Genomic DNA, 18,155 nt, shown 5'->3' with positions numbered 1-18,155 from the left:
TGCGAACACAGCGGAAACAAGAGAGTGCATCCCTCAGAAAGACCGTCCTGTAATTGGGATGTAAAGATGCTCTGTTTGATGAACAAACCCAATCTAATCACAGCCAGCATCTGCAGAGCGAACGCACCGTTACTCCAGATCAGCGTGGAGTGAAGGCCGTTTGTCCAACAGATAGCGCTTAATTAGATCTGAACACATCAAGAGTGTCTTCATCTGTGTCTGAGCGTCAAACAGATGGAACGAGAGGAAGCCACGGTCGTCACGCGTGTCCTAACCAAACGTGACGACATACATCTCTAGCCATGAAGTAAATCTGAGTTTGTTGCACGCTCTTATCCAAAGCCACTTACAAATGAGAAGTTCAACAAACAGTTATGGTTTATCGACATAATCAAATATGGACATGTGTTGCCCAGTGCTGGTCAGAATACTAAAGACCTGTAATCCGCTACTGATTCCACATTACACTGAATTACTAATATAACCTATTACTTGACATGTTTTAAAGTTATCTGTATAATATTGATGTAAAAACTAAATGTGGAATAAAGTATTGCATTTAGCATTACATTAGACAGGGTTCGTACAGATGCTGTAAAATTGAATTCCCAGACTGTTGAAGCACTACTCTTGATTTTCAAAGACTTCAATTAGAGATCTCACTCTTGGTTTGATATTTTCCACTGTTTAAGAAAAAAACAATCAGAAATATTTGCGAAACCACTCCAAAATCCTGATCTGAAACAAATAATTTGCAACACGCGCTCCGAAGTCCCAAATTGAATCAAATGATTCACAAACCTGCACCGAATTCCTGATCTCAATAATGATTTACGAACCATCAATTGTGATACGCAAAGTCCTGATCTGAATCAAATGATTCGCAATTTAAAATCCCGATTTGGATCAAATGATTCGCAATATGCAAACAAAGTCCCGATCTAAGTCAAATCAAATCATTACAAGTGGTGTCGCTTGTGTGTCTCTTTTAATTTATTTGGTTTTTGCTGGTGAATCGCTTGAAATGAATCAGTGCGGTTTGAGCGTAAGTGACTCGCAAAATTTATTTGGTTCATCTGTACCTCTTTTTGCGTCTTCAACCATGTTTACACGACATTATCAGCACTATTACTGGCTTAGCTCGCTACTTTTATGACATTTACTGAAATAGGAAAAAAAAAGTATGTTTTTTTTAATTGCATGAATTTTGCATGAAAAGATATGTGCTTATTAAAAACAAACACATTTCACAGACAAATTGTCTTTCAATAATTCAAGCACTTTTCTCTTCAGGAATATTGCTATTTTCAAGGGTTTTCCAGGCTTTAAATTTCAAAAAGTCAAATTAAAGTACTTCAAGCACCTTGTACGAACCCTGATTAGATCAGGATTTCTGAAAACCGTGAACATGCAAGCATTTCGTTAAATTACCGACTTAATTATTTATTTTTTTATAAACATTAAATACATAAAATCTCAGGGGATACTAAAAGCATCTATCTAAATCAAAGAGGCTCTCTGTTGACAAAATAGTTTGTGAATTCCTCCATTACAAAATTACAGTTTGTGCATTTAAATGTTGTTAAAATTGCAATTAAGTAATCCAAAATCCTCCGAATTTAAACAAAAATTTACAAACTTCTAAATGTATTACGCTTAAAAAAAAACTGAAAAAAAATTAAAGTAAAATAACCTATAAACACTTTAATGTCATTGTAATCATGCAATCAATAAAAAAAGTAACTGTAATCCGATTACAAGCATTTAATATCTAACCTAATGATGAGTTCTCAAATGTTTGTCCAATGTGGATTACATATAATCGGTTTCTACCAGCACTGGTCACGTCTCAGCAGTTTAGCGTGTAAAATCTTGTCGGATCAGACCTGGTTAGGACACGGCGTTTTGACTAAACAAAGTCTTACTTTCTCCTCATATCATGCAAGATTGGCTGCTCATCTTTGTGGTGAGACAGAACGAGAAGAAAGCCAGACTTTTGGGAAACAATCCAAACTAAGTGTCTATTTGTGAGGACGGGTGGAGGACGTCAATGTACCGCAGACTCATCTACACATGCTCCATCTCTCTCCAGCCAATGAAGTCTGATTCCTCTCAACACTAAATGCAGTGCACTATCCCACAAACCCGGGTTTGTGTCTGGGTTAGCAGGCAGGTTAACGTAACGCAGCATAGTTCTTTACAGACGTGTGTCTCTGTAAAGAGGCTGCGGTTTCCTCTTCAGAGCGGATGCAACAGGCAGAAGATAAAACACTGTGTGAAGATCACCAACCTGAATGAAGACGAGTGTGAAAACGCTCTCTCTCCTCTCAACGCTGGTAAAACGTCCCGGTTCACGTCCACTCAAGAATTTGTGCGCATTCAAAACTAAACTGGGTTTTATTGAGCTAATGGATGAATCGCTCAAACACCACAAAATCTAAAAAAAATGTACTGCATAAAAAAATAAACCCCATTTTTATTTGTTGCTCTGTAACATTTCTTTAAACACAATCAAACCTCTAAATTTTCAGTACTAAAAAATTTGAGGGAAAATGTCAAAATGCCAAATGTCACAGTTTGGGAGCTGAAACTGACCTGGACATATTTTTGAGAGATATTAATGTCTTTCTTTTTTGAGCAAAACATTCCAGGATTTTTCTCCATATAGTGAATTTCAATTGGTGCTCAACGAATTGAAGGTTAAATTGCAGTTTAAATGCAGCTTTAAAGGGCTCTAAACGATCCCAGCCGAGGACGAAGGGTCTTATCTAGTGAAACGATCCGTTATTTTCCTAAAAAACTATATTTATACACTTTTTAACAACAAATGCTGGTCTTGTCTATCTCTGCGATGCACATACACCGAGTACTCATGCATATCCCAGAGCTAGACAAGACCTGCATTTATGGTTAAAAGGTATATAAATTGTAATTATTTTAAGTAAATAATGGATCGTTTCATTAGATAAGACCATTATTCCTTGGCTGGGATCATTTAGAGCTCTTTGAAGCTGCACTGAAACTGCATTTTTAACCTTCAATCCACTGGGCACCATTGAAGTCCACTATATGGAGAAAAATCCTAGGATGTTTTCCTCAAAAAACGTAATTCCTTTGCGACTGAAGAAAGAAAGACATGAACATCTTGGGTGACATGGGCCAACGCATAAGTTTAACAAATGCATCAAGGCTGTTTAGTTTTCTAGATTATCAAATGTGATCCTGGAGCACAAAACAAATCTTCGGTTGCACGGGTTTATTTGTAACAATAGCTAAAATACTCTGAATGGGTCAAAATTATACATTTTTCTTCTTTTGTTCCAAAAATCATCAGGATATTAAAGGAGTATTCACTTCCAGAACAAAAATGCACAGATAATGTACTCACCCTCTTGTCATCCAAGATGTTCATGTTTTTCTTTCTTCAGTCGAAAGGAAATTGTGTTTTTTGAGTAAAACATTTCAGGATTGTTCTCCATATAGTGGACTTCTATGGTGCCCTGAGTTTGAACCTCAAAACTGCAGCTTCAAAGGACTCTAAACGATCCCAGCCGAGGAAAGAAGGGTCTTATCTAGCAAAACGATGCGTTATTTTACCCCCAAAAAATTACAATTTCTATACTTTTTAACCTCAAATGCTCATCTTGTCTAGCTTTGTGTGTACTCTGTGTAGACATTAAAAAGTATATAAATTGTAAATGTTTTTAGAAAATAACCGATCGTTTCACTAGATGAGACCTTTCTTCCTTTTGAGCCTTTTGAAGCTGCATTTAAGCTGCATTTTGGAAGTTCAAACTCGGGGGCACCATAGAAGTCCATTATATGGAGAGAAATCCTGAAATGTTTTCCTCAAAAAACATCATTTCTTTACGACTGAAGAAAGAAAGACATGAACATCTTGGATGACAAGGGGGTGAGTACATTATCTGTAAATATTTGTTCTGAAAGTGAACTACTCCTTTAAGTAAAGATCATGTTCCATGAAGATTTTTTCTAAATTTCCTATCGTAAGCTAATTTTAGTTAATTAGTTAAAATTAGTAATATGCATCGCCAAAAACTTTCTCAATATTTAGATTTTGCACCCTCAGATTCCAGATTTTCAAATACTCTCCTATCCTAACAAACCATAGGCTACATCAATGGAAAGATTATTAATTCAGGAAAAATGACCCTTATGACTGGTTTTGTGGTCCAGGGTCACAAATGATGATCCTCTCACAGCAAATACAATAGCAATAACTAAAATGACAACTATAAGTTTATTCTAAGCGTCGCCTCTTGCTCTTTCAACTGTACAGTTATAGTTCTGGATCTCGCTGTAATACAGTAACGGATGGCTGCGTAGCGTCGGCTCTGTATCCTGCAGACACCTGAGGTGAAGCGGATGGCAGGTATTTGAGTAACAGATCTGAACGTGTCTGCTGGACGCGCTCCAGGAGATCAGCTTCCTCCTGACAGGAGCGTTTCAGAGAGAGAATGCTGTCGCTCTCTGCTACACCGATGGTTCCTAAAGCTACTGAAAACAGCCACATAAACGTTTTACGTGATCATAAAATGAACTAAATGGAGAAGTCGCTCTCGCCACAAGATCTGTGGCACTTCCAACAAGTCCAGCCATGTATTTTGTGTTAAAGAGACACTTCACTCAAACATGAAAACGATGTCATCATCTTTCAAACCTGTATGAGTTTTTTTTCTTCTGCTGAACATGAAATAATGCATTCTGAAGAATGGTGGTAACTAAACTACTAAAAATACTATGGAAGTAAATGGCTACCATCAACATTTTAGCTAAACACACATCTTATTTCTTGCTCAGCAGACTCATAAGGCAACAATTTGAGACTGAGCAGATGACAGGATGTTCATTTTTGGGATAACTATGTCTTTAAGCAATAAGAAGGAACAAGAATTTCTAAAACAAACAGAAAACTTGAGCAGGGAAAAGATTCCCTTTTGATCTGAAGTGTTATTGTTTTGACAGATGACCTAAAATAAAACAAGTCAAAGCGATTTATGGATAGAATGAGAGACAGAAAATTAAAAGAACAACAGGAAGAACATCACAACAATAGATAATAACAGAGCGATACAATAAATGATCAGTTTAGTTAAAATGGAGAGACAGTCGTACCTTGAGCATTTGTGATGAACACTGATGTCAGTATCAGGATCAGCAGCACTCGAACCTGCATCCTCTCAGCTGAGGAATTAATTACATGTGTTCATTTAGCAGACCCTTGTATTCCAAACGACTAACAAATGAAGAGCGCCATCAGCAAAACACCACAGTTCACGGACTTCAGCACAAGAACAAACGAAAAACTCTTTACAAGAGCGCAGTGTTACAGTTCAGTCGTTCAATTAACGCTATTCTTCTAATAAACTTCAAAGTATCCCACTCACCTGCTGTCACAACATAAAAACAGAAGAACCGTGAGATCAGCTGAGGTGAATGACTCTGACTCCAGTGCAGCAGGAGCGCGCACACACTCAGGGCGGGTGACCGTGTCTGGCGCGCGCACTCAGCGGAGAATCTTACAGCCCTCAGAAGGCGCGAATGAGTTCCCGCCCTTTAATTAAACTCTTCAACGTCTTTCACTCGAGTCGAGCGCGCTGACAGACGGGAATGTCTCACCTCAGACACTGTCATTAGCAGAACACTGCCCTTCTTCACTTTCTCCTCAATGTGTGACCCAGGAACACTAAACCAGTCATAAGGGTCGATTTTTCGAAACTGAGATCACCTGAAAGCTGAATAAATAAGGTTTGTTTTGATAGTTCGAGATACAACTATTTGAAAATCTCGAATCTGAGGGTGCAAAAAATATATATATATATATTGAAATTGAAGTTGTCCAAATTAAGTTCTGAGCAGTGCATGTCACTAATCAAAAATTAAGTTTTAATATATTTACGATAGGAAATTTACAAAACGTCTACACTGAAGATGATCTTTACTTAAAATAACTTAAAGGAGTAGTTCACTTTCAGAACTAAAATGTACAGATAATGTACTCACTCCCTTGTCATCCAAGATGTTCATGTCTTTCTTTCTTCAGTCATAAAGAAATTGTGTTTTTTTGAGTAAAACATTTCAGGATTTCTCTCCATATAGTGGACTTCTATGGTGCCCTGAGTTTGAACTTCCAAAATGCAGCTTCAAAGGGCTCTAAACGATCACAGCCGATGAAAGAAGGGTCTTATGTAACCAAACGATCTGTTATTTTCTAAAAAAAAAAAAAAAAAAAAAAAAAATCAATTTATATAATTTTTAACCTTAAATGCTCATCTTGTCTAGCTCGGCAAGACAAGCGTTTGAGATTAAAAAGTATATAAGTTGTAAATGTTTCTAGGATGTAACCAATCGTTTTGCTAGATAAGACTCTTCTTCCTCGGCTGGGATCGTTTAGAGTCCTTTGAAGCTGCATTTAAACTGCATTTTGTAAGTTCAAACTCAGGGCACCATAGAAGTCCACTATATGGAGAGAAATCCTCAAATGCTTTCTTCAAAAAACACAATTTCTTTAAGACTGAAGAAAGAAAGACATGAACATCTTGGATGACAAAGAAGTGGGTACATTATCTGTACATGTTTGTTCTGAAAGTGAACTACTCCTTTAAAACTTATCATTTTGTCCCATATGTAGTTTTGGCTATTGCTACAAATATACCTGCGCTGCTTATCACTGGTTTTGTGGTCCAGGGTCACATATTACAGAACATCAATGGACTTATACCAGATATATACCAGGGTTGGGGCCATTCATGAATTGAATTGAGAATGAATGGTAAATTCCAATTCACTTCCTGGAATGGAATTGGAATTGGAATTGGAATTGCATGCAGCTGACAGGAAATGGAATTGGAATTGAATTGGAATGTCAGGAAACAGAATTGAAATAATTTGACTTGATTTGCTTAATAGTTTATAGTACATTAAATATTGTAAATCACATAAACAACAAACATGTAAAAAAACACAAAGTACTGTATGTTTAGTACGTTAAGCATGATCATTTCACATGACAAATGTCAGGAAATGATAATAATTCGATGCAATAAAAAGTGAATGAAATACATGAATGAACATGACTCATTTGTTTGTGAGTTGAGACATATATTATGTGCTAATCATTAATTGAATGTACAGTACATCCAGAAACGTATCACCACTGTCATTCAATTATTAATTCATAATGTACAGTTCTCATTTTTATTTACTTGCATTTGATCAACTCTATTTCATACATTACATGGTATTTGTCCAACCCTGTTTCCTGTAATTGTTGTTGAATTCCAATTCCATTTCCTTCTTTGAATTGGAATTGAGTTCATTCGTGAATTGACCCCAACCCTGATATATACAACGCAATTCTACGGTGAATAACACATGAATTCCTCCAAGTGAGCGTGAAAGAGGCGTAAGAAAAAACAACATCAAATGAAGGTGATGACTGAGGAAGAAATGGAGAGGAGACAGCTAAACTTCCTCTGACAGACACATTTACAGTTTTCACAGTCGCTTACATAACTCAGATCCTTAAAGCCTTGCGCGGAACTGTTTTCTTAATCCCGTTTACACAAACATTCTAATGTTGAATATAATTTTTGCGCATCACGGAGTCGCTATCAATATGAGGAGTATTTACATTGCTTCGGATGCAGCTCATGTTGGATGTAGGGTTGCCAAATCCACAGTTTTTTCCACGGAATTGGGTTGATTTTCTCCCATGGGTTAAAAGTTTGAAATATTGCATAAACTCCATTTGACTGAAATGCTTGTATTGAAACATTTTACCTTCTATCTGTGATAAACTGATAAACTGTGATGGATATTAGTTTTGTGAAGGATGGCCACTGTCCTTCACAAAAGGACGGCTTTTTTTTTAGTGGCTTTTTAGCTGTGTTTATGATCAATTTGCATAAAGGTGACTGTAAAATATGTAGTTTTGGTGTGGAAATGACATATTTTGATACCAAAACTAGGACCCCAACTCTAAAGATAGTTGAAAAGAATCAACAGTGTAGAAACAATGATCCAGAAAAGAAAAGAGTAATATAAAATTATTTTATATAACTTTTTTACCAAAAAAAAAAATGCTAGTAACCTAGTATATCTACCAGGCCACCCTTCTATAGCCGTTAAGAACCGGCCCTGGATTGAATGGAAGATATAGATTGTACTGCAGGTTAGCTAGCTTATTGAGCCCATATGTCTTACTAACAAGAAACTATGCTGCCCTCCAAAGGCAAAACGCAGTAACTAAACATTTGGTCAAAATTGAGCTAAGGCTTAAAATGGACTTCGTGACAACTATTTGGTCTTGTGGCAAAGTCTCCTGGTTCAATTTTGTTCTGTTTCAGAGAAACGAGAGTGTCAACATGTTTGACTAGCTGGCGTAAAAACTCTAAAGGCATATTTCTGTTTCAGTGTTGGTGTAGTTACTGCATTTTGCCTTTGGATGGCAGTATGCTTCTAACCACAGGTCCAGAGCTGTAGTTCCAACCAATTATGTTCATTTGAACTGTTTCGGGAAACATCGACTCATTGAACTATCTTGGTAACGACAGAACTTGCGACCATAGTTAGTTAACGATGGTTTTGGGAAACGCACCTCTGATCATTAGAGGTGCATACAGAAGCACTAGAAAATATACAGTCTGAGCTCAGAACAGCATACAGATACGGCAGAAGCAGTAAGAGCGTGTGGTAGTTTGAGTTCATCCTCTCTAACCCTCAGTAGTGTGCAGACTGAAGCGCTGTGAGGTGTTGATCTGGATGTGTTCACACTGGCTCACTGCAGCGCTGGAATGCAGCTCCATCAGCGTCATGACAGCAGGTCACCAGCGTCACAATCACACACACACACACGCACGCACGCACGCACACACACACACGCACGCACGCACGCACGCACGCACGCACGCTCGCTCGCTCGCACGCACGCACGCACGCACGCGCACACACACACACACACACACACGCACGCACACACGCACGCACGCACGCACGCACACACACACTCATTTCCTCATGGGGACCTGAGAAATGTCCCCACAAGGTCAAAATTTACTGGTATTACTATCCTTGTGGGGATTTGGTCCCCACAACGTGATGAATACCAGGTACACACACACACACACACACACACCTGCTGGTGCTTCACCGCTGACATCCAGCCCTCTGGCTCTCTCTCTCTCTCTCTCTCTCTCTCTCTCTCTCTCTCTCTGTGTGTGTGTTAGAAATATATGATCAGATATTAGCTCTGTCTGTCACTGTTGTCTGTCCATGAGCTTCATTCATGATCTTGAAGTGAGCAAATCATAGTTTTGATTACAGATTACAGCAAAAATGTATATTTAAAAAAACACTAAATGCGTAGAACAATTGTTCAGAATAATTACAGAATGTTGACTGTTAGTTCATATAGCTTAGCTCTTTTAAAACCACTTTAGATTTTTATAATGCACTAGTAAATACTATCTAAGATTATTAAATTACAAATAAATCTGAAACTGGCTCGTCTATCATTTCTAAGCTATGGTTTCCCACCCATACCCCAAAGTTTAACATGCAATGACTACTATTATTTAGTGTTATATAGTAATGTTTAAGATGTTTATTTCTACAGTCATTGAACGATGATTTGAGCAGGACTGATGAACTCACATAAACCACTGAAGATCAATCTCCAATCTCCATCAGACAGGGGCTTCACACAGCATTACACCTGTCTAATTGTCAACCACACATTTGATTGTTTTCTGAATCACGATTACACTTTTGCTGCTGCCATCTAGTGGACCGATTATGGCATTGTTTAATAAGAGAGGCTGTGTATAGAACATGTACAAAGACAAAGACTGAGCAAGTTTATTTACATTGCATATTTCACACACAGCGGTCATTCAAATGCTTTACAGAAAAATAAAAAAGCAATCATAAGAGTTTAATATGAAATATTAACATTCAGGAGTCTCCCAAATGGAAAACTCTCAAGAAGAAAATGTAAGAAGAAACCAAGAACATATCTCAAAAAACATCACGGCTCCAATGTCAGACACTCTTTTCATATTTTAAAGCTGACTGCTAACCGCTGCTTAAAACATAGGTTTTGTGTCAAAAACAGTTTAAATTCAGAAACACAAACTTCAGGTTCCTGTCAGTAATCGCAGGCAGTTTGTCAAATAAATACTTTTTATATTTCTCTACTCTAATATCAATTAATTGTCAGCGATTTCATGTGGTTTGTGTCAAATACATTTTAATTTAAATTTAGAAATACTAACTTCAGGTACATATAAAGCTCTTATAATAAATACATGCACAAAGAATCTTTCACAATATCTAGACTTCATGTGTTGTAATGAGAGGATTTGTGAGCAGCAATATTCAGCAACTTTTGAGCAGTTAGAGGATTCTATCTTAAACTCCTGACTGGATGCTTTCCAGAAATCAACACTCGCCCTTCAAGGTTCGAACCTGTGCCGCAGTCTGTTGTGTCCGGTGCCAAGTGTTTCACTGATGGTGCTCTGCTCCTCTGTGTCAGATGACATACGGTCTTTCTGTGTCTTTCTCATTTCAAAAATGTATGAAAAACAGTATTTTATGCAAACTTAATAATACATACCTAGGGTTTCTTGTCATCATATTCCATTATGATGGAGTGCCAATCACGTGATTTGTGACTTCATCTGATTTATGTTGTCAACAATATGACTGCTATATGAAAGCATATGCTACTCAAATAGTCTACACTCTTACTAAGTTACTCCAGTAAATAAACCAGATTTCTCTACTAGAATAACCTCAGTTCTTCACAGACACTCGGTTATAAACTCCAGCAGAAGGCAGAATGGGTTGTAGAATAATTTATCATTTTTAATCATTTTAGAGGAACAAAGGATCTCAACAACAAAACGGAGCCCGTTTCAAATCAAGTGTAATTGAGCAAAAATAGTTCTATAATTAATTTGAACAGATATCCATGACAAAAGACAATTTACAGAATAAAGCTTCATGTGCATCTCTTTACATAATCATACAAAACCCATCATTCCAGCGGAAAATCACATCAGCTCATATCATTCAGATGTGAAATACACAAAACAGCTCGTGACATGATGACAAACTGATGTTTAACACAGCATCAAAACCGTCAAAGGTGAAAGTTCATTGATTCAGTAAAAGACCTGCAGAAGAACACTGATGTGTGTGTGAGAGACATCATTCTTTATCATTCTGTGTCATCAGTGTGTGTGTGTGTGTGTGTGTGTGTGTGTGTGTGTGTGTGTGTGTGTGTGTGTGTGTGTGTGTGTGTGTGTGTGTGTGTGTGTGTGTGTGTGTGTGTGTGTGTGTGTGTGTGTGTGTGAGTGTGTGTGCACCTGGTATTCATCACATTGTGGGGACCAAATGTCCCCACAAGGATAGGAATACCAGTAAATTTTGACCTTGTGGGGACATTTCTCAGGTCCCCATGAGGAAACAGGCTTATAAATCATGCACAATGAGTTTTTTTGAGGAAGTAAAAGTTTGCACAATCTCCTGTGAGGGCTAGGTTTAGGTGTAGGGTAGGTGTAGGGCCATAGAAAGTACGGTTTGTACAGTATAAAAACCATTACGCCTATGCAATGTCCCCATAAAACATGTAAACCAGTGTGTGTGTGTGTGTGTGTGTGTGTGTGTGTGTGTGTGTGTGTGTGTGTGTGTGTGTCTGTGTGTGTGTGTGTGTGTGTGTGTGTGTGTGTGTGTGTGTGTCTGTGTGTGTGTGTGTGTGTGTGTGTGTGTGTGTGTTCAGGTCACCTGTACAGGTGATCCCGAGTCCTAGTGCTGAGCTGGTTCTGGATGAGATGTGGTTCTACAGCGCTGCGATCTTACTGGCCTCACGCACTCCACTCAGATACGCACCCGTCACCGTCTGAGGAAAGTGTCTGTTCGTGGCCTACAGAAATACCACAAATGGTCATTTGGTAGTGATGCAACAACACAGTCAGCCCACTGTTCAATATATACCTTGGTTATTTAATAACAGTTTCAGTTCGGTTCTGTGTCTCGGCACAGTTCAGGTGCTGCTCATATAATTAGAAGATCTTCAAAAAGTGGATTTATTTCACTAATTCCATTCAAGAAATGAAACTTGTATAATGTATACATTCATTCCACACAGACTGAGATATTTCAAGTGTTTATTTCTTTTATTTTTGATGATTATAGCTGACAACTAATGAAAACCTCAATTCAGTATCTCAGAAAATTAGAATATTGTGAAAAGGTTGAGTATTGAAGACACCTGGTGCCACACTCTAATCAGCTCATTAACTCTAAACACTCTCTCAGTCTAGTTCTGTAGGCGACACAATCATGGGGAAGACTGATGATGTGACAGTTGTCCAAAAGATCACCATTGACACCTTACACAAGGAGGGCAAGACACAAAAGGGGGACATTTTCCAGCGATATTGTATACTATTTGAACTGAACTGACGATGATATCACTGAATTCATTGATGAACTGCCTTTAACTGAAAATTGATTGTTACAATAATGCGTTACTTACACACTATTGTGCTGTTTAAATACTGTGCAGTTGCTTTGACACAATCTGTATTGTAAAAGGCGCTATATAAATAAAGGTGACTTGACTTGACAAAAGGTCATTGCAAAAACACCTGAGCAGTGCCACAGACTGATCGACTCCATGCCACGCCGCATTGCTGCAGTCATTCAGGCAGAAGGAGCCCCAACTAAGTATTGAGTGCTGGACAAAAAGGTCTAAAAGGTAAAGGGGGAGGTGTTTCTACTATTTATAGCAGTATTCTCAATGTCTCTCAGAGAAAGGGCTTCAAATATAACTCGTTTGAAGTAATGGTGCTTCATATAGCATTATCTAGAGAAACAAGTGCTAATGATAAATCCCCTGTGACGTTTGTGCTAGCTACTGTTTACAGGCCACCAGGGCACCATACAGACTTTATTAAAGAATTTGCTGATTTTCTATCCGAATTAGTGCTGGCCGCAGATAAAGTCTTAATAGTGGGTGATTTTAACATCCATGTTGATAATGAAAAAGATGCATTAGGAACAGCATTTATAGATATTTTGAACTCGATTGGGGTTAGACAACACGTGTCAGGTCCTACTCATTGCCGAAATCATACTCTAGATTTAATACTGTCACATGGAATTGATGTTAATGGTGTTGAAATTCTGCAGCAAAGCGATGATATCTCAGATCATTATCTAGTCTCTTGTATAATCCAGATAGCTAAAACTGTTAATTCAATTCCTTGCTACAAGTACGGTAGAACCATCACTTCTACTACAAAAGACTGCTTTGTAAGTAATCTTCCTGACTTATCTGAATTCCTCAGCATATCCAATAGCTCAGAAAAACTTGATGATGTAATAGAAACTATGGACTCTCTCTTTTCTAGCACTTTAGATACAGTTGCTCCAGTGCGCCTAAAAAAGATTAAGAAAAACAGTGTAACACCGTGGTATAACGATCATACTCGCGCCCTAAAGAGAAAAGTACGAAAAATGGAACGCAGCTGGAGGAAAACAAAACTAGAGGTTTTTCGTACTGCTTGGCGTGAATGTAATTTATCTTATAGGAAAGCATTAAAAACTGCCAGATCGGATTACTTTTCATCTCTCTTAGAAAAAAAACAAACATATCCCTAGGTATTTGTTCAATACTGTGGTTAAATTAACGAAAAATATAGCAGAAACAGGTGCAGACATTTCCCAGCAGCACAGCAGTAGTGACTTTATGAAGTACTTTACCTCCAAGATAGACACTATTAGAGATAAAATTGTAACCATACAGCCGCCCGCTACAGTATCGCATCAGATAATGCGCTGTAGATCTCCTGAGGAACAATTCCACATTATAGGAGAGGAAGAATTGTATAAAATTGTTAAATCATCTAAACCTACAACATGCATGTAAGACCCTATTCCATCTAAGCTACTAAAGGAGGTACTTCCAGAAGTCATAGATCCTCTTCTGAATATTATTAATTCGTCACTATCATTACGATATGTCCCCAAAACCTTCAAACTGGCTGTTATTAAGCCACTCATTAAAAAACTTGACCCCACTGAATTAATTAACTACAGACCAATTTCGAATCTCCCTTTTCTGTCAAAGATACTAGAAAAGGTAGTATCCTCACAATTATGCTCCTTCTTAGAGAAAAATGGTATCTGTGAGGATTTCCAGTCAGGTTTTAGACCATATCATAGTACTGAGACTGCTCTTATTAGAGTTACAAATGACCTGCTATTGTCAAGCGATCGTGGTTGCATCTCTCTATTAGTGCTACTGGATCTTAGTGCTGCGTTTGATACTATTGACCACAACATTCTTTTAAATAGACTTGAAAATTATGTAGGCATTAATGGTAGTGCACTGGCATGGTTCAAATCGTACTTATCAGACCGTCATCAGTTTGTGGCAATAAATGAAGAGGTATCATTTAAATCGCAAGTGCAGTATGGAGTACCTCAAGGCTCAGTGCTAGGGCCATTACTTTTTACGCTTTACATGTTACCCTTGGGAGATATCATCAGGAAACATGGTGTTAGCTTTCATTGTTACGCTGATGATACTCAGCTCTATATTTCTTCGCAGCCCGGCAAAACATATAAATTCGATAAACTAACAGAATGCATAGCTGATATTAAAAACTGGATGGCGAATAACTTCTTACTGTTAAATTCTGAAAAAACAGAGTTAATTATTGGACCTAAAACCTCCACAAGTAATGACCTAAAACACAGTCTAATACTAGATGGCTGCTCTGTAAATTCGTCGTCATCAGTTAGGAACCTAGGCGTCCTATTCGATAGCAATCTCTCCTTTGAAAGCCACATTTCTAGCATTTGCAAAACCGCATTTTTCCATCTTAAAAATATATCGAAATTACGACCTATGCTATCAATGTCAAATGCTGAAACATTAATTCATGCGTTCATGACCTCAAGGATAGATTATTGTAATGCTTTATTGGGTGGTTGTTCTGCACGCTTAATAAACAAACTCCAGCTGGTCCAAAATGCAGCAGCTAGAGTTCTTACTAGAACTAGAAAGTATGACCATATTAGCCCGGTTCTGTCAGCACTGCATTGGCTCCCTATTAAACATCGTATAGATTTTAAAATCTTGCTAATTACTTATAAAGCCCTCAATGGTTTAGCTCCTCAGTACTTGAGCGAGCTTCTATCGTATTATAGTCCTTCACGTCCGCTGCGTTCTCAAAATTCTGGCAATTTGATAATACCTAGAATATCAAAATCAACTGTGGGCGGCAGATCATTTTCTTATCTAGCGCCTAAACTCTGGAACAATCTACCTAACACTGTTCGGGAGGCAGACACACTCTGTCAGTTTAAATCTAGATTAAAGACACATCTCTTTAACCTGGCTTACACATAAAATCATTAACACATTTCTATAATTCAAATCCGTTAAAGGATTGTTAGGCTGCATTAATTAGGTCAGCCGGAACCGAAAACACCTCCCATAACACCTGATCATTGCATCGTAAAAAGAATGGCATCTACGCTAATATTAGTCTGTTTCATTCTTATTCCGAGGTCACCGTAGCCTCCAGACCCAGCCTGTATCCGGATCAGATGGTCACTGCAGTCCCCCGGATCCAGTCCGCACCCAGCTTAGATCATGGATCACCACCTGGAGATGACTTTAATAGCCGTGGATGTCAACCAGATGAGCTCCAGAGACAGATCATCACTAAAGACCTCGCCAACCTAGATAGCCATCGGCGCTACTCCACAGGAACCTGATGAGTTCTCTACAATCAGACATTGGTACAAACTGCTGGTTTGGTCTGGCCAGAGGAGAACTGGTCCCCCGACTGAGCCTGGTTTCTCCCAAGGTTTTTTTCTCCATTTCTGTCACCTGTGGAGTTTTGGTTCCTTGCCGCTGTTGCCTCTGGCTTGCTTAGTTGGGGACACTTTCCAGCGATATCGTATACTTTTTGTCTTATCACTGAATTCATTGATGAACTGCCTTTAACTGAAAATTGATTGTTACAATAATGCGTTACTTACACACTATTGTGCTGTTTAAATACTGTGCAGTTGCTTTGACACAATCTGTATTGTTAAAAGCGCTATATAAATAAAGGTGACTTGACTTGACTTGACTCTGGTCCTAATGGAGACCCGATTCTGGGTGGGGAATGGTTGTGGCTAGAAGGGATACAGCTCCGACCGAAGATAAACTATAAACTTAATCAAAAAGCAAAATGAGTTCAGAATAATTAAACATTAAGCTTTGTCGGGCTGCCAGGGAGAGTCCCTTCAATGAAAACTCAAGATCTTCACCCCTAGTGGCTTGGACCCTAAATGTTGCTGCAAGCAGCGACGATGGGCCCAAGCCAACAGCACAAACACCACACCGGTGGCATCAGGAAAACGATGCACAGTGGCAAATATGCATTTAACCCTCTGACATTCTGGTTGTATGGTCAACACACAGTAACGAAAGAGTTACTCTACAACAGGGGTGTCTAAACCTGCTCCTGGAGGTTCACTGTCCTGCAGAGTTCGACTCCAACCCTCATTAAACACACCTGAACCAGTTAATTAAGCTCTTCAGACTCATTTGAAACTTTAGTGTTTGTTGGAGTTGGTTGTAGCTAAACTCTGCAGGATACTGCTCTAGAAAATGGTGGAAAGAGTACCAGTATACTCTACTCAAATAAACATAGCTTTATGCTAATGAAATTTTACTCAAGTACAAGTAAAAGTACCAGTCTAAAAATCTACTCAAGTAAAAGTAACTGATTTAAAACTTAGAATAAAAGTTTTTTATTCTAAAAATGGGGGCAAAAATGGGATAAATCTCAAACTAGTTTTTAATTGAAGGAACACCCTTACAATTTAAACTGCATTAACAAAAAAAAGATGTCAACACATGGCATTTAAAACATTTAGGGAGGTTTGTGAGATTTGAATGCACACCATCCCATCAAGTAGGTAGAAAAAGCAAGTTCAGTCAGGACCTCTTAAGTCGAAGAAAACAAAAGATAAAACTTTAAGTTAAACGACTGAAGGAGAAGGAGAGGAGGTGGGTTGCAAAGCAGTGACAGTGGAAGCAGCAAAGCAAACTAACTGAATCTGTGTTTAAGTAAGGTGCCCAGTTGAAATTTGCCAATCGAGTGCATAGGAATCAGATCAGCTGACATGGGCTGGGTTTGAAATTTTCCAATCAGCCAATAGCAGAGCTTGACTACAAGGTCTGTCTGAACTAACACAGAATGCTTCATTTTTATTCTGGCTACAGACAAAACAAGCTAAGAACCATTTATGAACATTTTAAACACTTTTTAGGGATTGGAAAATCAAGAATTTCATTAGTTAGTAAAAACAAACCTAATATTATTATGGGTTGAATAAAGAAAGTGAGCAAAGGACACTAAAGCTGTTTATGATTTCAGTCTAAAGGGAGCAATGCACTGTTGTAAAAACTTCCATAATCATTGAAGCAAATCAATCACTTACATTTAATTAGCATTTTATTGTTTATGGTTATGACCAAATTGGTAAATGCACATTCAGAATTCAGTCAGTGAGCGTGAACATTTGAACAAGTCCTGCGTACTCAACAGAAAGGTGTGTGAATGGTTACATGAGCATGCAACATGAGCAGATCTACTGTAAAATGTAACACTTTTCATTCATTTCACATTACACTTAAATTGTGACTGCCATAATGGTTCTTAATTGTGCAGTGACACTTTTTGTACCTTAATCATGAATTTGGGCAACATTTTTGCCCCAAGCCATTTCCAACCCTTGTGCCAACCAACATTATAAGTCCTGCACCCGTCTTTTTGGCTAATCTGTGCAAAACCTCTTGCTGAACTGTCAAAGGTTCATTTTAACTACCAATGCAACGATACAACCACTGCAGGCTTGCAAAAGGTTGATGTTAAGAATTCATAAACTGCTAGTTTGGTCTTCCTAGGCAAACACAGCTTACACTGCATAATAGAGCTTAAATATGGCCAGAGGTTCACTTAATTTCCTTTATATTTACCCTCAGCAGAATAAAACAGGGTTCTGTTTTCAGCTGGGTCTGCATCAGCACCACAAATGCCTGTCTGGTCCATCTCCAT

General features: G+C 38.2%; 1 protein-coding gene across 1 annotated transcript in view; it reads right to left on the bottom strand.

Annotated features, from left to right (window-relative positions):
* LOC141289436 (collagen alpha-1(XIV) chain-like) overlaps positions 1-5,494 on the bottom strand; it is a 72,366-nt gene extending 66,872 nt beyond the window's left edge. Inside the window, 2 exon segments of the mRNA XM_073821532.1 lie at positions 5,137-5,205; positions 5,409-5,494. Coding sequence (XP_073677633.1) covers positions 5,137-5,197 — 61 coding nt within the window. The 5' untranslated portion in view covers positions 5,198-5,205; positions 5,409-5,494.
* Positions 5,495-18,155: the final 12,661 nt, after the last annotated feature.

The sequence above is a fragment of the Garra rufa genome, chromosome 17, assembly GCF_049309525.1.
Source record: "Garra rufa chromosome 17, GarRuf1.0, whole genome shotgun sequence".
NCBI lineage: Eukaryota > Metazoa > Chordata > Actinopteri > Cypriniformes > Cyprinidae > Garra > Garra rufa.
The sequence above is the reverse complement of the archived record's forward strand: the minus strand, read 5'-3'. Positions and strand labels throughout refer to the sequence as shown.